Source organism: Lepidochelys kempii, chromosome 9, assembly GCF_965140265.1.
Source record: "Lepidochelys kempii isolate rLepKem1 chromosome 9, rLepKem1.hap2, whole genome shotgun sequence".
Lineage (NCBI taxonomy): Eukaryota > Metazoa > Chordata > Testudines > Cheloniidae > Lepidochelys > Lepidochelys kempii.
The window spans coordinates 89,606,867-89,626,413 of record NC_133264.1 but is presented as its reverse complement, the minus strand read 5'-3'; the positions used below and the strand labels follow the sequence as shown (position 1 = coordinate 89,626,413).

Genomic DNA, 19,547 nt, shown 5'->3' with positions numbered 1-19,547 from the left:
AAGAAGACCGAGAAGGAATATGCTTGCTTTCTATAACTACATTGGAGATAAACAAGAGGTAGGCTGAAGAGCTATTTAAGCTAAAAGACAATGTTGGCACAAAATTGGCCATGAACAAATTCAGGCTGAAAATTAGAAGAACGTTTCTAACGAGCAGAGGGTTTTTGTTGGTCTCCTTCCTTTTAGCATCAGAGGGGGCCGTGGCTGGAGCTGACACATTGGATTGGGTGGCCAGTGCTCTGAGGCAGCATTGAGCATGCTCTCTCTGTTGCTTGGCTGGTTCTTGTTCAAATGCTCAGGGTCTAACTGATCGCCCTATTTGAGGTCAGGTGGGAATTCTTCCCCCCGAGGTCAGATTGGCAATGAGCTTGGGGAGTTTTCATCTTCCTCTGCAGCATATGGGTGCAGGTCACTTGCCAGGATTTTTGTGGCTCTCTCTCACCTAATCAATTCCCAGACATTGCAGGGGCTTTGGCATTGGTGCATGTTGGTTCCTCCTATTCTCTCCCTGTGGCACATAATAGTTTAGTCTCCTGTGGGCTGTGATATGTGGGTCTAATTCCAGTAGTTGGGTTTAGTGTGTAGGTGCGGGGTGGCTTAGGGGGCCTTTGGTATACAGGTGGTTCGGGGGTAGATCAGGCGTTCTCAAACTGGGGGTCAGGACCCCTTAGGGGGTCACGAGGTTATTACATGGGGGGTCATGAGCTGTCAACCTCCACCCCAAACCCACTTTGCCTCCAGGATTAATAATGGTGTTAACTATATAAAAAAGTGTTTTTAATTTATAAGCAGGGGTCGCACTCAGAGACTTGCTATGTGAAAGGGGTCACCAGTAAAATAAGAGCCACTGGACTAGCTCATCCAGTGGTCCCTTCTAGCCTGAAACTCTCATTATATATGAATTTTTATTGTTTTTTCAGTGCATAGTTAATAGTAATTACATTCTAAATTTCCTTCCTATCCATTTACTCATTATAAGTCTAAACACTAACAACATTTTGGGTAACAGATTGCTTAGACTTTAGAGACAGAAGTACTAGTCAAGTTAGAAGTGGTAGTCAATGGATTTTATTAAAGTCCTAGGATATTTATATTTGCATTCTTTAGTTTAAAGAAGGCAGCGGTAGAGCCACTTTTTGTTTTCAGTCATTTAAGGTAGGGTTGGACTTCACCCTGCCACATCTGTACCAATTCGTTGTTAAAACTGAATTTAAAAACTTTTTGATCACGACTGTTTTCCGATTTTCAAAAGAGGGGACTCTTTAAGTACCTTTAGTTAGGCACCCAAATGGCCTAGTTTTCAAAAGTGCTGGGAACCCAGCAATTCCTATGATTTTGGAAGAATTCAGCTGGGCGTTTTCAAAGACACACTGCTTACCAATTGTGTTGCACCACTGGACCTTGTTTCAAGTCTGTTCAGTGAAGATTTTCAGTTAAGTAAACATGTTGAAGATTTGTATAGATTATCACCATTCCAGTTTGTGCTAGGGCGAGAATTCCCTTTGTATAATATACTGCATGATTTGAAGACTTGTTTTTTAAATAAGAACATGGACAACTTACTTTATAAGGATTTATTTGCTGTGTATAGATTATTGCTTTACCTACACATCTAAGAGTCCAGTAAATACCTTATGTACATCTGAAAATAGCACACACTGATCTTTTGTACCAGTGTCTTAATCCCATGCACACACCTGGCAGAGGGTTTCCCCTGGAACAGATGTTACCCCAAGAGTCAGGCAAAACACTCGAGAGTGCACAGAAGTGTAATTTAAAAAAAGTCCTGGAAGTCCTTCAGTGTATTAAAATACCGGAGATCAAAGTACAGCCTCTAGCAAGACAGTGGCACCTTCCAAGCTGGTTTCAATGCATGGCTCTTAAAAGTTGTACTTAAGATCTGCAGGGCTGACTGAATTCTCTGTTGGGAGTCTCAGGAGTTGCTCTTGGTTATCCTCCCTCTCCAAATAGTCAGCTGCCTGAGCACGATCTGATGCGGGTTCCTTTTATTTGAACTGATTATCTATCAGGGTTCCTTTCATCTTGGCTTTCTTGGCTTCCAGCTCAGCCTGATTAGAAAAATTGGAACAGAATGAAAACTCTACACAAGAACATCATCACGAGTAACTTTCTCTCCAGCACTCTGAGGTACGATCTTCTGGTCTGAGCACTACTAATGCAGCATGCAGCCACCTAAGAGCTAAGTGCAGAACAAAACGCTTCAAGTCTCTTCATTCACTACCCTCTTTGTTTCTGGGTGCAAATCAGAAGGTGGATTTCAATCTTTGAAGCGCCAAATGGTCTGGTATTAGATACGTAAGAGGCCATTTCACACTTTATATCCTGCACTGGCAGGAAGGTGAGCTAGATAATCTAGTAAATCTTTCCCATCTCCAACTTCTATAAGCCTGTTGCCACAGTTAAGATCACTGAGCATGTTCTTGATGTTGGTTGTCCTTTGCAGGACTGCAGCAGAGCTACTGCACTGGCAGGCCCTCCTTTCTGTAACTTACTCCCTGTTGTAGCCTACGCTAAAGCCCGAGTGTGGCAGGCTTGAGGACACAATGTAAGGCACTGGATAATCTCCCCCAGCTCTGATCTGACCATTCAATGGCTATCTGGCCTCAGAGGCTGCCCTGGTTGCACTGTGTCTTATAAACTACCCTTTTTGAGTAGGTCTATGTATAATTTTCTATGATCTTCAATTTTAGAGGACGAGAGAAAACCTCTACAGTACAGTCTTCTCCTCATAGGACGGGTAGGAGAGGTAAGATATGGTGATGTCTAACAACAGGAGCTTACACAACTGGGGGAAAACCTACAATAATTGTGTGGATTTTCTTAATATTATTAATAACTTTTTCAATTCAAGTTAAAAATGCAAAGGATAAATAATTTGGACTGTTAAGCTTAACAACTGCCCACCCCCAAGGCTGCATATGAACTCTGTACACCCACTGTAGGGTATTAAGATATGCTGCTTATGTATACTGCCAACAGACCCAAGGGAATTGGACCAACAATGCACTGAAAACAAAACAGACTTACCAGTTCCTGCAGCCTCCTTTTGCTCATGCCTTTGCGTTCCAGCTGCTTCTCAATCACTTTAGCATTCTGTGCATAGGAATCTGCAATCTCTCGCTGAAAAATATACAGTGCCACTGCGTTATACTGTGGGCCAGAACTGCACTGCCTCACGGATCTGACAAGTGAGATGGGTAGGATCAATTTCCAGCTGGGTATAAAGTTCGTGACAATGTGAGCACTACCCAACTTTAGCGTGGGGCCTGCACCTGTCAAAAGATCCCCATTGTGCTATAATGCTTGCTGCTGTATATCTTTTGTTCTCCCAAAAGATCTCAAAATGCATCAGATTGACAGGCAAACTATAAAGTGATAAATTATCCTGCCACTGAAATGCAGTCACCTCTAGGGCACAGCACGCCTGCTGTTTAAAGTGCATGGTAACAGCAGTTTAGAACAGGAAGTAAAGAATCAGGACCACAAGCCACTGGCCAACTGTAGTCATCACCACCATGTTCTGGCTGGTACGCGCAAAATGCAATCAAGAAAGGTTGATATGTAATGTGTGTTCTGGACCAGGTCTCTTCATTAGCATGGCAGAGGCGGTTCAGGGGAGATCATAAGGGCAAAAGGATTCTGTGTTACCAGATGGGAGACTATTAATACTACCATATGAGGAGACTGTCATCTGCATGTTAAATATATTAATTACCTGCTTATCTATATGCAGTCTTAACCAATCTGAACCCACCTGACTTGAGATCACCCATTCATTTCAATCAAGAGCATTGCAGAATGCAAAATAAACTGAGGAGAATGACAAGGAAGGAGAGGAAGGAATGAGGTCACAATTCCCCTCAAACTGCTGCACAGAGGGAAAAGTACGTTAAGGAGCCCTCCTAGAATAGAGAGGAAGACAGTGCTGAGAGGATGGCTACTGCATAGGAACTCACTAGCATTATTTGTTAGCTTGTCCTAGAAGATACCCATCTCACTCGTACTAGTAGGATGATCCACACCTGTGGCATGAATCTTATTAGCCACAGAAATGTTCAAGTGAAGAGCACAATATAAATACTTAGATGGATAACTGAGCATTGTGTCTGACTGAACTTCCCCGGGGAAATTCAAATCTTCTATGTGATGAATAATGGACTTCCCTTATGTATGGATCAGACCGAAAGGCTAAAATGGAATTAAACTGAAAGTGTTGCCATTCAGACAAGAAATTTCTGGAAAGCTTAGATTTGGTATCCCAACAAAACCTCTGTGTAACTTGGTATCTTGTTGGCATTAGCAGGGCAAAGAAAACTCACTGCTTCAATCTCCTCCTCCTCTTCATCAATGGTGGAGACCGTGACTGAACTGAACTTGCCCATGTCTTTGGTCCGTTTGGTCATCATCACCTAGGACACGAACAAGAGATTTTGCTTTAGTTCAGTGCACATTAGTGTTACCAATAATTTTCTCTACTCCATAGCCTTGAAGGCGTCTCCTGTAAATCCATACTGTTAAGTATTGCCTTTTATTGGAGGCACAGTAAGATTAACCACATGGGTTTGCTGGTACCAAGAAGTGCCAGCTCTTGGAATCAATGTACTCAACACCAAGAACTGGAGAGAAGATAATATTCAGGTGTCGAGTCTGAGATGCTTTCAAATGGATCTTCTAGGTTGCTTAGGCCAAAGATCTAACAGGTGCAGGGATCCCTTCCCATCCTTATTCCTCTGTCCTCCAGTTTCAAAAACTTCATGTTAGTCTTCCTTGGCAGAAGTTGAATGCAGTCAACACCACTATTTCAGGTAAACTAGAAGGGATCATTAGAGTGACATAGCACAGGGGCCAGGCATTCTAGCAGAGATGGCCAGACCTGTTAGGTCATTTTGTCCATTCACACCCTTTCGAAAGGCAAAGATAGCTTTGTAACTCATCTAAGTCTAATTACCTTTTTGGGAGGCTCTTGTTTCTGAGTGTATATGTTTGTTTTCCCAAAGCCCTGGCCAAACTTGACCACAGCTCCATCGACAATGAAAGTAACTGGGGCATTCTTCTGCTGGTGCTGGTAGAAGAGCAGAAGTCCACACCTGGAAACAACAACACATCTACTGGTGAAAGAGTGCAGATCTCAGTCTCATGCTCAGATGACTTGGTTGTAGTTTATTTACCAAACGGGCTCTAAAAACAGCCTGTACCGCAAACTGTCCAGTGTAGATAATTAGCCTTTTTGAACAGGCTGGAACTTCTTTTCAGGTAACCGATCATCAAAGAAGGAGACAGATCATAGACCAAACATTAGAATGTCAACAGGTGAAGAGTCACAGATTTTCTCAAAAGCCCATTTTATAATACAGTCTGGTCTTTCCTTCCATTATGTGATACATACTCAACTCTCTCCCTGCTTTCCTTAGCTGCCAAATTGAGAAATGCAATAAAAATGAAAAGTGCAATTAAAGTGGGACAAATGGGAGTGCTGGTAAAAGGCTGTTTTTTATATTCTGGCCCCAGCTACTTGACCAGGATCAGGATTACAAAATGTTAATACTCACATCACATCACACAAGTCAAAAATCTCATGTGTCCAGCAGCTACTCTTACAAGAAGAAATGTTATTTCTAAGGGGCTGTGACACACAATGAAAAGTAAAAAGCAAGCATCTCCTATGCTGTAATAATACGATTTGATCTGCTGACACTTACTTTCCACACTTCTTCCTGTACTGCCTCTCAATACCTTCTGGTCTGCGGGAGAAAGAGAGAATTTACAGAAAAGTGGGAAGGCATCAGCTACTGCTGTCTAGATACTAAAGGAGAGTGCATTAGAAACACTTAAGAGTAAACAGAAATAATTCCAAATGAGCAATGAGATAGTGGCTTGGGGACTGTGTATACCTAACAGATCTGCAATTCATTAGGTATCCATAAAGGGGTAATACAAGTCTTATTCTGGGCACCAACTAAAAGAGACATGGGGGAAAGAGATCATGAATAGGGCATAAAACTAGAATCGCTGGAGGAGTAGAGAAGGCAGGAAGACACAACACAGCAACAGACCGTAGTGAAGTAGTGGTAGGCCCAGGGCAAAGACACCTTTTCTTTTAAACCCCTTTTTAAAACATTTTTCTCCAAGAAAGGCTTGCTACCTTGATTTTATCCCTAATGAAATCTCAACATCCTTCCTTACTTGAGCTGTTGTTCTGTTTTGTCTTCAGGCTTGTCTATATAAACACTTAGTTCACAGCAAACTCGGGTCTAAATCTACCCCACACTAGCCTGCTGTGCAATAATTAACTCAATGGACCCTGCTGCCTCACTTTGAAATGAGAGTAGAGCCAAGCACACTACAGAACTTTCAGCGCATGGCAGCAGGGTCCACATGAACAATTTGTGATTGTCTGACTACCGTGGATAGATTCACACACCAGCTTGCCACAACCTAACTGTCTATATAGACAAGCCTTTAGTCTTCTCTCTCCTAGATTGTAAATTCTTTGGTTCAGAGAACGTGTCTCAGTCTATGGTATGTTGTAAAGGGCCATGTAAATGTGTACGAGATTTTTAATACTAATATTCCCAAACAGAGTTAAAAGTCACAGCAAGACTAGAAAGCAGGAGTGCTGCAATTTACCTGAAATCCAAGAGAGGAGGAAAACAAAGCACAAGGTCCCCAAATAGGCTGCACTTTAACCTGTCAATTCTGTATTGCAGTGACCAATGTATTTATAAAAGTGACTTACAATAGGCTCTCAATGGCCTCCTTTTATCAGAAATCCAACAGCAAGGGTGCTGGCAGTCCAAGCTTCTTCGAAGCTGCTCACTTCAGATTAAATAGTTTTGCTTCACGTCTGCTTTTGTTGTGGTCATGAAATAAGGGCCAGATAATGTTTTTCAAATTTAATTTATGATCAATAGTAATTTTTCCTCTGGTAAATAGGAAAGAGAATTAGCATTCATATGGCATTCTATTATATGGTTGAAGTAGCTCAAATGGGGACCTGAACTATTTGACCATGTCTCTTTAATATCAGCAAATGAGCTGATGACAGTGTTAACAACTTCAGATTTAGCAGTACTCAGGTTACCAATTTTAGGAGTTATTTTCATCCAAAAATTTGAAGCACAAACAGCAACAGTGTCACAGCAACTGTCAAGGAAGCCAACGGAGGAAGAGAAGGTTTCCTACCTTCTGAGATAAACATTTTCCTCCTCCTCTGTGTTACAGAATTTATGGGCATGTTTGGCTGCATCAATCACCCGAGCTCTGTCTCGAGGCCTCATGGGCAGCTTCTCCAGCTGACAGTCTGCAGAAGTGAAGAGAGAAGCTGTTATAGAATGCAGATTCAGATCCGTCACTAAGGGATGGAGTTCTGATTGTCCGGGAGTGTTCATCTGAGATGGAGACACAAACTTTGAAGGGCCAATTTTTTTTTTTTTGGGTGAATACCTAGTGACTTTCTTCATCACACGTTTTCTTTAAACACCTCATTATCTCTCCCCCCCCCCCCGACACACACTAAAAAGCAGCCAAACAAAAGCATTGGTGCACTCTGTTAGATTTCTGCATGATCTCCTGGTGACAAACGTTGAGTGATTTAGCAACCTAACTGATCAAAGTCCAGGCACAGAAGAATGCCCAACATTGCAGTACCATATTTCTTCTCCCTCCATCGGGCTCCAGAATGAGCAAACTCTACCTCACCTCAGCTGGAGATTCATCATAACCCAGCACCATTAAGGATGGAGGGGAAGACAGGGAAAAAAAAGGGACCCCAACACAAGGATTTTAAGAAACTGAGGACATTGAGAGATGTCACAGAGTGGTGACAAAACTTAATAATGTTAATACTTAGCAACTCTGTAGCACTTTACATATCCAAAACTCTGAACAAACTTTCATGCCCAGAAAACTGAAGTACCTGGCTTAAATTAGTACGAGATGGGCTGCGGACTCAGGAGCTCGTCTTCCAGTGCTGTGATCAGAGAACTCTACCATCCCTTTATACTCAGAGAGTCTCATAATCAATTAATTTAGTGTCTCAGCCTCCCCAGGGATCTACAGAAGCTTTATCCCTCCCACTCTGCAGATGGGGAAACTGAAATACAGGGAAAGTGACTTGCCCAAGGCCGTGAAGGGAGAGAATGGCAGGGCCAGGAAGAAAGGCCCGAAAGCAGAGCTACTTCTCACTCAGATTTTCTCAGGGACCCCATTGTCATAAGGTGGTGGGAGGCCATTGGGTCAGCTGGTCCATCCCAGGCACATTCTGAAGTGCAAGGGAGGTGTCCACGTCATCTGAAAATCTTCTCAGTCCCCAGGGATGCCCAACATCCCCTCCCACCTGTGACCGCCAAACTGACCCACCAAACAACACCACACACGCAGCTGTCATCCCAGCCTCTGGCCTTCAGGGATCTATAGGGACACACCTGGCCAAGACGAGGGTCCTTTTCCTTAGTTCCCCGCAAAGCCCCAGCTGCCCCCTCCCCACAGTCCCCCACTGCCCCTCCCCCCAGGTTCCGGTCCCTCCCCACAAGCCCCAACTGCCCCCTCGTCCTGGGGTCCTGCCCCTCCCCGCAAATTCCTGCTCCTCCCCCCAGTCCCCCACTGCTCCTCCTCCTCCTCCTCCTCCCCCCCCCCCCGGGTTCCTGCCCCTCCCCCCCCAAGCCCCAGCTGCCCCCTCCCGGGTTCCTGCCCCTCCCCCCAGTCCCCCACTGCTCCTCCTCCTCCTCCTCCCCCCGGGTTCCTGCCCCTCCCCCCCCAAGCCCCAGCTGCCCCCTCCCGGGTTCCTGCCCCTCCCCCCAGTCCCCCACTGCTCCTCCTCCCCCCGGGTTCCTGCCCCAAAGCCCCAGCTGCCCCCTCCCGGGTTCCTGCCCCTCCCCCCAGGCCCCCACTGCTCCTCCCCATAGGCCCCCACTGCTCCTCCCCCCGAAGACCCCAGCTGCCCCCTCCTCCCGGGTTCCTGCCCCTAGGCCCCCACCGCTCCTCCCCGCCAAGGCCCCAACTGCCCCCTCCCCCCAGGTCCCAGCTGCCCCCTGCCCCCGGGTCCCTGCCCCCGCCCCCGGGCGCCCAGGCCCCAGCCGCTCCCCGGCTCACCCAGCACCAGCACCATCTGGCCGCACAGACAGTAGTAAACGTGCAGCGGCTTCTCGCCGTCATCGTACTCCTCGCGGTCCCGGGTGTCGGAGCAGACCACGGAGCGGGACACCACCTTGGGCATGGCGGCGCCGAGCGAGCGCAGCCGGCGGAGGCCCTGCCCCTCGGCCTGCGTCGGGGTCGGGCCGCCCCTTCGGGGGCCGGGCCTAGGGCGGGGGCCTCGGCCGGTCTCCCCGCAGGGGTGGGGCTCAGCGCTGCTGGGCCGGGGGGGGGGGGGGGTACGCTGGGGCAGGAGTTGCCCTGGGAGGGTATAAAGCGGGGAGATCTGGGGCGGTAAACAGGGGCGGAGTTGGCCTGGTGTGGTTATATTGGGGGAGGTCACGGTGTACAATGGGGGGCGGGCGGCTCTGGGATGGTAAACACGGGGGGGGGGGGTGCTCTAGGAGGCTGTTGTCCTGGGATACTATATACTAGGACAGGGGGAGCTGCCCTGGGATGGATGGAATACACGGGGGTTCTGTCCTGGGATATATGGAGGGACTGCAGTAGCCTAGATTGTATACTGAATTGGCATGATATAATGGGGCGTTTATATGTTGTGACATGCACCCAAGAAGGGGCCCTACATGGTGTGTATTGGGTGGGGGGGACATATGCATTGTGTTGGCAGTAGCTCACCGCTATAACACACTGTATATTAAAGGGGTTGCTCTGACTTTTGGTAGCAGAGCATGAGTATTTTGGATTTCTCTGGCCTGCATTAGCATAGCCCATACAGGGAAGGATGCTACAGCATCTCTGTTCTACGCTTGTAGAAAAGGAGATTTTCAAAGGCACTAATGGGAATTAGGCAACCAACTCCAGTTACTTTCAATGGGAAATGGGCATCTGACTCCTTTGGGTGCTTTTGAAAATCCCAAGACTGTCTTGCATATGAGCAGTTTAACCCAGATTGTAATGTTTGTATACTACAAGCAGTGTATATTTTAGTGCTGAAAATCACTTTCTCATCTAACAGGTTTCAGAGTAACAGCCGTGTTAGTCTGTATTCGCAAAAAGAAAAGGAGGACTTGTGGCACCTTAGAGACTAACCAATTTATTAGAGCATAAGCTTTCGTGAGCTACAGCTCACTTCCTCAGATGCATATCGTGGAAACTGCAGCAGGCTTTATATATACACAGAGAATATGAAACAATACCTATTCCCACCCCACTGTCCTGCTGGTAATAGCTTATCTAAAGTGATCATCAGGTGGGCTATTTCCTGCACAAATCCAGGTTTTCTCACATCCCCCCCACCCCCATACACACACAAACTCACTCTCCTGCTGGTAATAGCTCATCCAAACTGACCACTCTTCAAGTTAAAATCCAAGTTAAACCAGAACATCGGGGGGGGGGGGGTAGGAAAAAACAAGAGGAAACAGGCTACCTTGCATAATGACTTAGCCACTCCAAGTCTCTATTTAAGCCTAAATTAATAGTATCCAATTTGCAAATGAATTCCAATTCAGCAGTTTCTCGCTGGAGTCTGGATTTGAAGTTTTTTTGTTTTAAGATAGCGACCTTCATGTCTGTGATCGCGTGACCAGAGCGATTGAAGTGTTCTCCGACTGGTTTATGAATGTTATAATTCTTGACATCTGATTTGTGTCCATTTATTCTTTTACGTAGAGACTGTCCAGTTTGACCAATGTACATGGCAGAGGGGCATTGCTGGCACATGATGGCATATATCACATTGGTGGATGTGCAGGTGAACGAGCCTCTGATAGTGTGGCTGATGTTATTAGGCCCTGTGATGGTGTCCCCTGAATAGATATGTGGGCACAATTGGCAACGGGCTTTGTTGCAAGGATAAGTTCCTGGGTTAGTGGTTCTGTTGTGTGGTATGTGGTTGTTGGTGAGTATTTGCTTCAGGTTGCGGGGCTGTCTGTAGGCAAGGACTGGCCTGTCTCCCAAGATTTGTGAGAGTGTTGGGTCATCCTTTAGGATAGGTTGTAGATCCTTAATAATGCATTGGAGGGGTTTTAGTTGGGGGCTGAAGGTGACGGCTAGTGGCGTTCTGTTATTTTCTTTGTTAGGCCTGTCCTGTAGTAGGTAACTTCTGGGAACTCTTCTGGCTCTATCAATCTGTTTCTTTACTTCTGCAGGTGGGTATTGTAGTTGTAAGAAAGCTTGACAGAGATCTTGTAGGTGTTTGTCTCTGTCTGAGGGGTTGGAGCAAATGCGGTTGTATCGCAGAGCTTGGCTGTAGACGATGGATCGTGTGGTGTGGTCAGGGTGAAAGCTGGAGGCATGCAGGTAGGAATAGCGGTCAGTAGGTTTCCGGTATAGGGTGGTGTTTATGTGACCATTGTTTATTAGCACTGTAGTGTCCAGGAAGTGGATCTCTTGTGTGGACTGGACCAGGCTGAGGTTGCAACCTGAAGCAAATACTCACCAACAACCACATACCACACAACAGAACCACTAACCCAGGAACTTATCCTTGCAACAAAGCCCGTTGCCAATTGTGCCCACATATCTATTCAGGGGACACCATCACAGGGCCTAATAACATCAGCCACACTATCAGAGGCTCGTTCACCTGCACATCCACCAATGTGATATATGCCATCATGTGCCAGCAATGCCCCTCTGCCATGTACATTGGTCAAACTGGACAGTCTCTACGTAAAAGAATAAATGGACACAAATCAGATGTCAAGAATTATAACATTCATAAACCAGTCGGAGAACACTTCAATCTCTCTGGTCACGCGATCACAGACATGAAGGTCGCTATCTTAAAACAAAAAAACTTCAAATCCAGACTCCAGCGAGAAACTGCTGAATTGGAATTCATTTGCAAATTGGATACTATTAATTTAGGCTTAAATAGAGACTTGGAGTGGCTAAGTCATTATGCAAGGTAGCCTGTTTCCTCTTGTTTTTTCCTACCCCCCCCCCCAGATGTTCTGGTTTAACTTGGATTTTAACTTGAAGAGTGGTCAGTTTGGATGAGCTATTACCAGCAGGAGAGTGAGTTTGTGTGTGTATGGGGGTGGGGGGGATGTGAGAAAACCTGGATTTGTGCAGGAAATAGCCCAGCTTGATTGTCATGCACATTGTGTAAAGAGTTGTCACTTTGGATGGGCTATCACCAGCAGGAGAGTGAATTTGTGTGGGGGGGTGGAGGGTGAGAAAACCTGGATTTGTGCTGGAAATGGCCCACCTGATGATCACTTTAGATAAGCTATTACCAGCAGGACAGTGGGGTTGGGAATAGGTATTGTTTCATATTCTCTGTGTATATATAAAGCCTGCTGCAGTTTCCACGATATGCATCTGAGGAAGTGAGCTGTAGCTCACGAAAGCTTATGCTCTAATAAATTGGTTAGTCTCTAAGGTGCCACAAGTACTCCTTTTCTTTTTTCTCATCTAATACCTCCCCCTGTCTATGTCAGTTTCCTCATCTGTTAAATGAGAATTATGCTACTTGCCTGTCTTTTTCACAGGGGTATTGTGAAGTTAGTTAATATTAATAAAGCACCTTGGGAGCCAAATAATTTAAGATTAAAAAAGAGCTAGCCATATGAATAGCCAATCAAAAAAATCCGGAGTTTTAAGTAGTGACAATAAAAGTTTTGGAAGCAATATTAAGCCTTGTATTGGCGGTCTTAAGCCCATCTCTATTAGCGATCAGGATGAGATGTAGGTGTGGAGGGCAGAATGGATTATCCCATATATGCTTACTGCAGGCTTCTTATGCCATCCTCTGAAGCATTTGGTTCTAGCCACTGTCAGAGATAAGATCTTGGGCCAGATGGACTGCTGATCTGATCCAGTATGACAATTTCTACATTTCCTATGAGCCTCAGGTAACAGGCTCTATATACTGCAAGTGCAAAATGTTTGAGAATTAAAGGGAAATAAGTATTTAAAAATGTTAGAGACCCTTATGGTGGCTCAGAATACTATGGAATAAAGATATTGAAACTATAACCTAAGGATAGTGAAGCCTGTTTAGCTAAGGACTGTCCTTTGATTCCAATGTTTACAGAATCTATTTTGGATCCAGAAAATATATCCCGCCCAAGCAAAATGAAAATACATGCAAGAAAGTAAGGTCCAGATCCTGCAAAGAGCTCCACTTAATTTAATGAAATGAGAGGTCTTAGCATTAAATTAAGTTTGGTTCATATGTTTCCTTTGCATATGGTGGTTACACAATGTCTATCTTTGTCACAGGTCAGTAATATACACCATGTTACATACAAGTGATTTGAAAGTTGCTTTTGAAGACATAAATTATAAATCCCTGTGAATGTTATTCATATTTCCAAGCTTGATGTTAGGAAATTTAATTTCCAGTTTTATTGTCAATAACTCTTACTGGGTTTTAAAAGCAAACGGTATATAAAAATGTACAAATAAACCCAGAAAAAAATTGTAACTACTCACAAATTTATTCCAGCTAGACAAACCTTCTGTGAGCAATAGAAATCCTGTACACACAGAATAGAACAAGCAGTTCTTGGCACTGCAAGTTCAACATATTCTCCAGGATATAAATGCAGTGCAAACTTCTGTGTAGTAATGTATGAACAAAACATACAGTAGTACAGTGCAGAGAAAGTAAGTCTGAGTTGTTCGGTGAAACAATTTAATCTAGTGCCTGGATGGAAAAATCAAGGTATGAAAAAAGCTTTATTCTTTGGCAGTTTCACACATATTTTATCCCCCTCTATTGTGGAAATGTTTCCCTATGAGTACTAGCTATTGTATAAACTCCTAACTGACATTCTAAATATGGAGCTATTGTAGAATTTAATAATAATCCTCCATGTGGACTGAAGCAAAACTTAAATAACTAAGAATCTAGAAATACTAATGGACCAGATCCTGTGAAGAACACTGAAATCAAATGCAAGTTGAGGGGACTCAGCACCTTGGAGTGGTTGAGCACAAACTGGGTGTCAGGGAATGCAACCTATTCAAATTATCTAATAGTTTAGCCTAGTAGTTTTTACACTTTTTAATGTTACAGAATGAGATTACTCCAGAAGGAATGATAGACTACTTTTCATACATTGTCTCTAGTGCTGCAGCTGTTCATTGATTGTGGTACTTGCTATTGTTATAAACTTGGGAAACACTCAGATACCATAGTGATGGGGTGTATAAGTAACTATCCAGACAGATCCTATTTCTAAAGTCAAGAGAACATAATATAATTACATAGATTTTATGTCAAAATGGATTAATAAAAGACCAAGTTCATATCTTGTGTTACTAGATGCAAATTCACTACCATCAGTGGAGAAACACTTTCTTTGTTCTGGCTCTGAATTTGATCCAAAATGCCAAATTTGGTCCAACTGAAAAAAATTTGGAGCCAAAACCATTTCCCGCTAGAGTCAATGACAAATAGTTCCATTCAGCTCAGTCTAGGGCTTTTCCCACATCCAGAGAGAGACACTGATTTCTTGCAGTTGAACTGAGCATATGATATGGAGAGGAGTCCCTTTCTTTGGCAAAAAACATTTCCCTAGAACCTAACCCCCCCCCCCATTTACATTAATTCTTATGGGGAAATTGGATTCGCTTAACATCGTTTCGCTTAAAGTAGCATTTTTCAAGAACATAACTACAATGTTAGGTGAGGAGTTACTGTACCAGTATATGTACCAGATCACTGAACACCATAGTAGGAAACATGATCACAAAACGCCTCAGCAGTAAACATGCTAATGCAACCCAAAATGTATTTGTGAACAGGAAATTATATACAGCAGCAGTAAAGCTAGATAGGTAGGTAGTATTTTAGGTTTTTATTTCCATTCACTGTGTTGTAGCGAGCTGAAGGCACAATCCCCTCTTTGTGACCCCGCATAGCTGTTGTTCCTGTCTCTTCTGATCAGCTGTTACAAGTCACATGCAAACTGCCACAGAACCTTTGGACTACCACAACAGTCCATCTGATTCTCAAAGGGCCTAGTGATGACTGAACCTGGGGATATGCTAAGCAAAAAGAGCCCTCAACCATGCATGTAGTTGTTTCCATCACTTCATACTGACTCAACAGATATTCCAGGTGTCCGAATGACACACCGACTGAGGGACAATCCTGGGAGATTTGTGTTGATTTGTGCGGGTGATAAATGAGAGGCATTTGCTGCATGATGGGCTATGCATATTTGGGGTGATTGTGTGTGTTGGTTGTGTTATGGTGTGGGTGGTTTTGAAGAACTGTAGCAGCTGGGCTAAGTAATCAATCATCTGTGCAGTCTCCCTCATACGACTGATGAAACTGTTGCATACCAACTGGCTGTAGAGTAAGGTGATTGGTTGAGTTACCTCTGCTATCACAATGGGCTAGGGCTCTGGGATGGCATAGATGCATACCTTACGGTAGCTGCTGTACATTGCATGGGTATAATTCATTAAGTCAAAATGCCTGAGAATTTAAATATTTGACTGTAACAGAATGAAAAATACAGTGATGATTTAACCTGGTGCTATTGTGGACAAAATGAGCCTCAACTATGCTTGTAGCTGCTTCTGGTGCTTCACACTGACTGTACAGACATAATAGGCTTCCAGTGATACACAGAGTGAGATTCCTGGACTCTTATTATATAGATGATACAAAACACTTCCAGATACCCTGTATAAGCTACAAAATGGTGGTCAAGGTTTTTTGGTTTTGTTTTTAAATATGAAGCAGGCACAGCATATACTTTTGCCCAGTCAAGGGTCACCTTGGCAATTTGCTAGGAGCCCAAGGGACTCATCAAATTTATATAAATTGACCAGATTGCAGCCACACTCATCTGCAGTGCATAATTGGCCCAGGATACCATACACTGCTCTGATGCAAACAGGGGCCATTCAGATCAAAATAGAACATGGCACATGGAAGCTTGCAGTCTCCCTAGACTGCACCCTTATTACGAAGATAAGGGAAGCTATACGCCATATTGTAGAACTGAAGGGGCTGCACTTCTGCCTCTGGTTATAAGAAGTTCAGCAAATAGCCCTTACAATTCGATTTACTCTTCTTTCTCTCCTCCTATACAAGTAACAAACCTGCAATTTGTTTTCAATACAGTTTTTCTATTCATCTCTACCATGCATGACAGCAGAGGGGTACTTTATCAATACAGTTGTTATTATTATATCTTGTGTATTTTCAGTGAGCATGGGTCAGCTCATCCCACTAATATAGAAGTATTTGTAAAGTCAGACATCAGTGTAGGGAGCAGATGTTCTAGATTCCTTCTCACACCCTAAATGCAAGTAAGAAATTCACTGCTCTATCACAAAATGGACTTAATCTGCAGCAAGGGAGATTTAGGTTAGATATTTGGAAAAACTTTGTAACTATAAGGGTAGTTATGCTGTTGAATGGTCTTCCAAGGGAGGTTGTGGAGTCCCCATCATTGGAAGCTTTTAAAAACAAGTTGGACAAACACCTGTCAGGGAGGGTCTAGGTTTACTTGGTCCTCCCACAGTACAGGGGACTGGACTTGATGACTTTTCGAGGTCTTTCCCAGCCCTACATTTCTATGGTTCAGTGAAAAGTACAAGAAACCACTTGCCATTTTGGAAGATTAAGAAGCAACCTGGACACCTATAACCAGATGTAAAAACTCCTGTGAACAGTTAAAAAGCCCACTGGTGCTCGTATAACCAGATAAGAAACCTCTTGCATCCAATAAATTAAGAAGCCACCCTAGCTGTAGGGACTGCCTTTCTGTAAGCAAGTAAGAAGCCGCCCATTCCCTTTATAAGCAGTTAAGAAGTCAGATACCCCATAAGCAGGATAAAACCTCCTTCTGTCTCATAAGTAAGAACTCCTTCATTACCTTCCCCCTTAAGCAGATGTAATGCCCCCTTCAGAGACGGGATGGAATGTTGGGGCAGAAAGTGCCATTGCCGTTGGAGAGGTATTTAATAACAGTAGAGAGGGAGTGTTGGGATCAGAAGGTTCAGTGACAGTTGGACCCAGGCAGATGGACTGTCATCTGAATGTTGCGCTTCTGAAGTCCTGTCCCAAGAGGCAGGAGGAATCTGATTGTCATAGACAATATTAGGAAATTCCATTCAGGCAATGTGATTGTAGATGGGCCAAGAGGAAATTTTAAGAGGCTCCTGTTTCTGTTGGGAAACAATAGCCGCGGTGGAGTCTCCATCACAGACAACTTTTAAATCACAATTGGATGTTTTCTAAAAGATCTACTCTATGAATTATTTTGGGGAAGTTCTATGGCCTGTACTATACAGGAGGTCCGACTAGATTATTACAATGTCCCTTCCAGCGGGGGAAGCTATAAATGGCACGCCAGATAGTTTTCCCCCATATGGAGCACTCTTCTCTGATGAGAAACAACAGTAACCACTAGAAGCTGACAGTGGATACCAAAAGTTGGAAGTGGAAGACAGGAGTGGATCACTGCATAATTGCCCCATTCTGTACACTCCCTCAAAAGCTCTGGTATGGGCCACTGTAGGTGACAGGATACAGAGCAAGATGGACCATGGTCTGACCCAGTATGGCCACTTTTATGGTCTGGATTGCAGGAAGTCCTGATGGTGAATGGAAGTGATTCCCACTGCTTCTCTTGACAAGCAATAGTTGTGGCTACAGGGACAAGAGCTTCGTGGTGGTGGTGCTGGTGGTATTGTGTGTGTATATGGGGAGAAACTGGTTGTCAGGGGAACAGTATTCCTGGGTATTTCACTGTAATGGAAATATAGAGAAAAAAGTATAAAAGAGAAAAAATATTTAGTGATGGCAAATGGTAGACAAGTGACCACTAAACATGAGGGACCAATACAGAGAAATTAGGCTTTTCCAGATGCAAATCATTTTGCCAAAAACCAAAGGGAGACAAGAATGTGTCATTAATTTATTGTCAAAACATGTATAGAAAGCATTTTATCGGTGGCAAAAGTAATGAATGGGATGCTGGTTTCAAAGAAATACAAGTAATAGAAAACAACCTCACCTCACATACAAAGGGGGCAATATGTTCTCAAGAACATCACAACTAGCATGGGCTTTCCTTTCCGCTGTTCAGCACTACTGCACAGCTACTTTGAATCAATCAGTATAACTATCTAGTGTGATTTATTTACAGCAACTCAACTCCCTAGCAAGAGTAAAATGACTGCCCCACTGGGTAACTTTTTTTTAAGGTGGAGTATAAGGAAATACGGGGAATAATGAGACAGGCAAATCATTATACAAACAGAAAATCGTTTAGTGACTCCTAGAATATGTTTCAGAGTAACAGCTGTGTTAGTCTGTATTCGGAAAAAGAAAAGGAGTACTTGTGGCACCTTATAAGGAGAGTGGTCACTTTGGATAAGCTATTACCAGCAGGAGAGTGAGTTTGTGTGTGTGGTTTTTGGAAAAAGGGGGGGGGGGTGAGAAAACCTGGATTTGTGCTGGAAATGGCCCACCTTGATTATCATACACATTGTAAGGAGAGTGATCACTTTAGATAAGCTATTACCAGCAGGAGAGTGGGGTGCGAGGAGATATTGTTTCATGGTCTCTGTGTATATAATGTCTTCTGCAGTTTCCACAGTATGCATCCGATGAAGTGAGCTGTAGCTCACGAAAGCTCATGCTCAAATAAATTGGTAAGTCTCTAAGGTGCCACAAGTCCTCCTTTTCTTTTTTCTAGAATATGTTGTTATGCATAAGGATCAGATTCTCTTAAGACACACGCTTACCAGACACACACAAACGGAACAAAAGGCGGCGAACACTCAGTCTATACAATGATTACCTCTGCCTCTCTGATCCGGCCAAGGGTGGCATTTAGTCGAGTAACCAGCGCCTGGGGTTCCGAGCGGGGCCGCCCGGGAGTGGTATTTAGCACTCACTCACCCCCCCCCCCCCACGAGGTAGGGCGGCTTTAGATGCATTGTGGTACTTCACAAAGATAGGAAGCCCCGCCCGCTCTAGAAACCAGCTACGCCCCCTCCTTGCTCCTAACGACCAGCCCGTGCCCCTTACCCCCTTTCTTGTTATCCCCATAAGTGTGTTAAGATTTCCCCCTAATCAAATTAGGATCCCTAAGCGGTGTTTCTGCCCCCCCCCTCCGGCAAGTGGAAATCCCCCCGGGCTTCGTCCCCCCATAAGCAAATGGCCCCGCTGCCCTGTTCCCCGCCCAGCAGTCAGAGCGCCTCCGCCCGGCTCCTCTCCCCACCCCCACATGCGGAGTCCAGGGGAGGATCCGGCGTGGGGAAGCCTCACACAGCACCGAGCTGACAGAGACGGGGAAGGAGATTTCCCCCCTCCGCGTCAGCACTTCCTGCTCCCCCGCCTCCGCGTCAGTGGTACAGCCCCCTGGTTCCTTAGACACCGCCCCGCTCCCACCTCTCCGCCGCCCGTGGTGGTAGAGTCTGATTTCGCTCAGCTGCATCCGCCTCCTTCC

The 19,547-nt window shown here is 44.6% G+C and overlaps 1 protein-coding gene across 1 annotated transcript; it reads right to left on the bottom strand.

The window, feature by feature from the left end:
• Positions 1-1,559: 1,559 nt before the first annotated feature.
• On the bottom strand, positions 1,560-9,302 carry STEEP1 (STING1 ER exit protein 1). Its single transcript, XM_073361340.1, has 7 exons — positions 9,112-9,302; positions 7,204-7,321; positions 5,721-5,762; positions 4,970-5,108; positions 4,341-4,430; positions 3,049-3,141; positions 1,560-2,069 (listed from the first exon to the last, which is right to left on the bottom strand). The coding sequence occupies exons 1-7, from the start codon at positions 9,233-9,235 to the stop codon at positions 2,007-2,009; spliced, it is 669 nt and encodes a 222-aa protein (XP_073217441.1). The 5' UTR covers positions 9,236-9,302; the 3' UTR covers positions 1,560-2,006.
• Positions 9,303-19,547: the final 10,245 nt, after the last annotated feature.